Consider the following 5,768-nt stretch of genomic DNA (forward strand, 5'->3'; position numbering starts at 1 on the left):
AACATTTTAAACTTTTCATTATCTCTCGCTGCTTCATAAACTACTTGATTGGCCACAAAGAAACCGTGTGTAAGTCTTAACACCTCTGATTCTTGTGCACTACTCACTATTGCACTCCCATTGAAGACTCTATAACAGTTTGCTCCTTTCATCCATCTTCTCAAAATAAAGTGTTCTGGTATTTCATCAACGTCGTAGTGGATAAGCAACTTCAAAAGATGTTGGCAGGGAATTCCCATGAATTCAAAAAACTTGCATTCACATGTGCCCATTTTAGTTTCTCGATTAAAGTTAACGTTCCAAACTCTCTGGCCTTTATACCTTCTCGACGTCATGGTGTAAGACTTGAAGTTGATATCGGGTTTTTCTGTTAGAAGTTTGTAGTCTTGGGCTTTAGACCATTCTTCTTTAAACTTCATATACACACTTCTTGTGAACACCTTTGCTGCATTCTTTAGGAGATATTCCTGCCTGCCCACAATGCGGTCTTTATGTTCAGTTTCATAGTCTTCTTCTCTTTCTCTTTGTGCAATTCTTCGCAAACACCTCTCATTCTAGTAAACAAATTTCGGAGATTAGTGTCTCTTGTAAAATATTCTTTGTAAAAGAATTCATAGATTCGATTGCGCCCGTGGTATTCATTCTGCATAAAAAGTGTTTAAGTGATATACTGGAACCCATTTTGCTCGAATTGCATACATTGTTTGTAGCCACTTATTTTCCACCAAGTCATTCTTCTGCAACATCTCTTTACCACAACATTTCAAATTCACTTACACTATAAGTCCTTCGAAGACACCGCTGCATTTCATCTTCAAACGTGGTGCTCTTCGCATATGCATGTCCCAAATACTCGGGAAATTTGCTTGTGATGTGCCAAAGACAAAACCGATGTCGTGTATTAGGAAATACCTTGGCAACAGCTGCTGTCATAGCTCTATCTTGATCCGTAATTATAGAAATCGGGTGGCGCCCACCCATAGCCCCAAGCCACGTCTTGAACAACCACAAAAAACTTTCTTCTGTCTTATCAAGAAGCAAAGCACAACCAAATTGAATAGATTGAAGATGGTGATTAATTCCAGTGAAGGGCCCAAAAGGCATCTCATATTGATTTTTCCTGTAGGTGGTATCGAAACAAACAACATCTCCAAAATGTTGGTATTGAGCACGTGATCGCCCATCCACAAAAAAAAAAAAAATTCACCCCTCTACCCGTGGTATCACACTCTATGGCATAAAAAATTGGGGGTCTTCTACTTTCTTTTTCTGAAAATACGCATAAGCTGCGCTTGCATCATTTTCCTTCGGTATTTTGTACTTCTTCCATTTGGAGTTCAAGTGATTGTAACAATCTCTGCCACCATACCCCATCGCCTCTCCACCAAGAAGTGTAGGAATTCTTCCTATGGGTAAGTTTAGATCATCAAACCTCTCTACCAAAATCTTAGCCGCTTTAGGCATAATTTTCATCTTGTTCTCAATTTCACCCTCTTGTTAGGAGTGACCATCTTGTGGCTGTGGGTATCATCAAATATTTCACCATCCATGACTTATTATCTTGTTTGACTACTCTCATTCGTGCTTTGCATTCACATCTAATTGTTGACGTGCTTCTTCTTTTCACTTTACTCTCCGAGTTGTCTTCTACCTTGTCACGCTTTCCTTCTCGGGCACAAACCATATCACAAACTGTCACCTCATCATCATTACGGTCTCTGGATCTTTTTTGGGTACTACGAACACGAGTTGAGAAACCATTTTGTTTACCATACTCCAAATAATATGATTTTGCTTCCTCTAGACTTTGATAACTCATCCCCACTTTTGGTACATCTAATTTCTCTAACACTTCATTTGGAGTTTCAACGGATAAAGAAGGAAATTCATTGTTGGGAACTACTCCATCATTATACAAAATCATTTCCTCCACTTCTTCATCGGGAGAGAAGTTTGCGACCTCCACTTCCTCGTCCATTCTGAACAAATCAATAATGAAGAGTATAAAAAAAAATCAAATTAATAAAATTCAAATTTTGCAATAAAAATGTCGGACGACGAAATATAAATGCAATATGTAATTCAATTAAGCATGCTTGAGATGCATTTAGAAAAATTAAATTGAAAGCGTAATAAAAAAATCAATGTGAAAACAAATTTTTAGGCGGGAAAACGTGGTTGCATTGTGAACCAGCAAAATAGTTTTTTTTTGTATGAAACATAGAACCAATTTGATTGCAGGTCTACAAGTTCCTTAGGGATTCTAATTTCAAACGCTACTAATCTAGTCTAGTTGTACAAAAAGCTTTAAGAAAAACTCACTTCTGATTTGGTATTTCTTAGATATAACTAAAGCACAAACTTTTGGGAGAATGAAAACTTGGTGGCGACGAAGAAAATGAGTAAGAGATGGTGGAGCAGACGTTGGCGTGGTATTAAGAAGATGGAGTTAGTGCTCCTCCTCCTTTTGATTCAGAGAAGAGGCACGTTGTGGAGTTGGAAAGACGAAGGGGTCGCGTAAGTTTTTTTTTTCTAATTGTTTAAAAAGAAGTTTGGAAAGACGAAAATACCCCTGCTTATAACTAGCTTAGTAGTTTGAACACATCCATGCGTTGGATAATTTACAATTGGACGGTTAGGATTTGGCGTTAGATTGGAGTCACAGTAGATGGAGTTCGTTTAACCAGCCCCTATATATATATATAGTAGTCAGCTACTAATAACTGAAATTTATCACGTTGTTCTGTAATTATAATACTACATTACTACTAACAAATTGGTTGGGCTTGATGAGCGTGAAACTGTGAACTGATACAAGTTGTTGAAAGTTTATCGAAAAAAAGATACAAGTTGTTGAACTATCATGCACATGCGTTTTATTTCTTCCAGTTCCTTTATCAATTCAGAGTTTAGAACTTCAGATACCTAACACCCTCAGTTATCACAAGACCTAGATATAGAAACAGAAAAGCTTTCCTTTTAAGATTTTACGTGATTGTTCATTTGGACCACAGGTGCACTGACATACCGATCGATGCATTGAATGATATAAATCCCCACGTTCTGTTCGAGCTTCAGTTCACTAATAAAACAGTATGTAGAAACTACAAACAACTAAATATTCTCCACTGGCATGTCAGTTAAACCACATGAGATGCGGCAAATGTTATATTCATCAACCATCTTCAGATCATCAAAATGGAGGGCCCACATCCTCATTGATTTGCACATAGAACTTAAAGTCCTTTCCAGGCATTAGATTGAGTTCCATGTGACATGTAATTAGAAATCAACTACAATAATGATTAGGTTATCTAATATATTTAGAGACCTAAGCGTGTTCTTTTCTGAGGTTGTCTTCCCTGAGAATGTACTCATAGGGATGAGGTCCATGATCGTTAGATGTCTAAAAATATAACATTCTCTTATTTTCTCTCTCATCTTTTTTATTCTTGATTTTCAGACTATTGAATCACATATCCAACAGTCCATGAACTCTCATTTCTATAAAGATATCCTCGTGGTAGCTAGAGCCTTTCTTTTAATTGGTGGCGTCAGAAAATTGTAAACAACACCAAAATAAACAATAATAATATACTACTACACCGAATTAGCTAGACCACATAAGTTCCCATACATAACCTTTTGTTTTTGTTTTTTTCTTTCCGATAAAAAAGTTACACAACCAAACAGATAACCTTTTCGGTGGAATGACCACCATACGCTGCTATGATGAAAGTGATCTTTGTTGCTACGTTTTCCTATACATTGATCAAACGTATACTGTACAGTTTACCTAAACTGAAGCTGTAGCTACTAAGCTGCCTGTGGTGAGCCCATCCGGTCCCAAACCCGAACCGAAAGTCCTCCTCTAACCGTAGCTGTTAAGCCAGGAGCGAATTTGGGTGTCCAACCCGGTTCGGCCAATTCGAATTTAAACTGTCTGATAACAGAAAGAACAACACTTTTCATCTCCACCAAAGCCAATTCTTTACCCAAACAAACCCTCAATCCGGCTTGAAAAACCGGGAACTTAAACGGACTCTGGGGCGTAAAAGCCCCGTTAATCAACCACCTCTCGGGCTTGAACTCAAGACAATCTGGACCCCAAAGTTCTTCCATTCGGCCCATAGCATAAGGATGATAAGTGACACGTGTCCCTTTCTTAACAAATGTACCATCAGGGAGTACATCATCTTCTTGAGCAAACTTTGAATCAAATTGTACAGGTGGATAAAGTCTCAAACACTCATACAACGCCGCTTGTAAGTAAGGCATGTCTCTTAACTGCTGAAAAGAACCAACTTCTCCTTGACTCGGTCCCATGACCCTATTCGACTCAGTCAAAATTGCTGATTCGACTTCCGGATTTTGACTTAGCAAGAAGAAAAAACTAGTCAATCCAGAGGCGACCGTGTCACGACCAGCTAGAAGAAAGCTTATAACAATGTCCTTGAGATACGCATCATCATTGACCGTTCCCATGAATCTGGACAAAAGATCTTCTTGATTAGCAAAACCCAATCTCCTCCGTTGATTTATAACTTCATTAGCTAAAACGTTGACCATACAAATAGCTTGTCTCAATTTCTTCTCAGAACCAATATTCAACAGCCTCTTAATTTTCCAAACCAATGGCGAAAACGACAATGCTCGTTCCGCTGATAATTTCGAGGCTAGATCAAATGCGACAGCGAATTCCGACATAGGTAACGACAGTTCAAGACACCCAGGATCAATACCAAATGAAAATCGACATATAGTGTCAAAAGAAAAACGTCGAAAAACGTCTTGTAAATCCAATGAGTTACTTTCTTTACTTGCCACCGATGATAATAGTGGTACAAGTCGATGTTTAATCTCTCTACTAACAACTTGAAATGCATATGAACGAATAGAAACACTTCCAAGTTCGAGACTAGCCATTTTTCTTTGAAACTTCCATAAGTTACCATCGACATTAAATATACCACGACCCAAAAGATCACCTAGAACCATAGAAAACGGTTTACCTTTGGGATAGTTATCGAACTTGGTTTTTAGCATGTACTCCACATTATCCGGGTTCGCAGTAATGGTATTGTTAAGTGCATGAATGTGAATAGTACGCGACGAAGAGTTACGAAGAAGATGAGTATACCAATCACAAAGATTATCGAAATCGGTAAGCCATTTGGCTGAACGAAAATTACGACAAATATCACAGTTACACCATAAGTTCACTCTAAGGAAAAAGAGTAGGAGAGAGAAGAAAGAGAAGAAAATGGTGAAGGAGAAAAAGAGATAAGAGAATGAGTATTTCATGGCGGAACGAAGTAACAAGGAAAGCTCAGAGTCCATTGAGAGAGGGAGAGAGAAATGAGTATTGGAGATGTCGCATAGATAGAGGTGTGTTGTGTTTTTATATTGCTGATTTTTTTAAGTTTTGAGCTGTAATCCTGTATGTGGGAAAACAAGTGGTTTATTTGACAGCTATAGGAGAGTGATGTGCTTTTCACCAACTAATGAAGGTTTAAAGAGCAACAAAAATTAATTTAAAGCACGTATAACGCGTGCGCTAAAGACCCAAGTCAGTTATAAAATGCACCTGCGCTATTATGCTCACATGGTCCAGACTCTAACTTTTCTCACGTGTTTTATTTATTTTCTTTCTTGCCATCCAAGTATATACTAGTCGACAACAACATTTCATCTTTATTTTCTAACTATTTATTTTTGGCGGTAAAACTATTTTCTCGTTTTGAAAATCAGACAATTAGGCTAGAGGG

At 37.9% G+C, this 5,768-nt stretch overlaps 1 protein-coding gene across 1 annotated transcript; it reads right to left on the reverse strand.

Annotated features, from left to right (window-relative positions):
* Window positions 1-3,580: 3,580 nt before the first annotated feature.
* CYP94C1 (cytochrome P450, family 94, subfamily C, polypeptide 1) lies at window positions 3,581-5,471 on the reverse strand. The gene has a single exon (XM_086575897.1). The coding sequence runs from the start codon at window positions 5,338-5,340 to the stop codon at window positions 3,817-3,819; it is 1,524 nt and encodes a 507-aa protein (XP_086432023.1). The 5' UTR covers window positions 5,341-5,471; the 3' UTR covers window positions 3,581-3,816.
* Window positions 5,472-5,768: the final 297 nt, after the last annotated feature.

The sequence above is a fragment of the Coptis chinensis genome, chromosome 8 (assembly GCF_015680905.1).
Source record: "Coptis chinensis isolate HL-2020 chromosome 8, ASM1568090v1, whole genome shotgun sequence".
Taxonomy (NCBI): Eukaryota; Viridiplantae; Streptophyta; class Magnoliopsida; order Ranunculales; family Ranunculaceae; genus Coptis; species Coptis chinensis.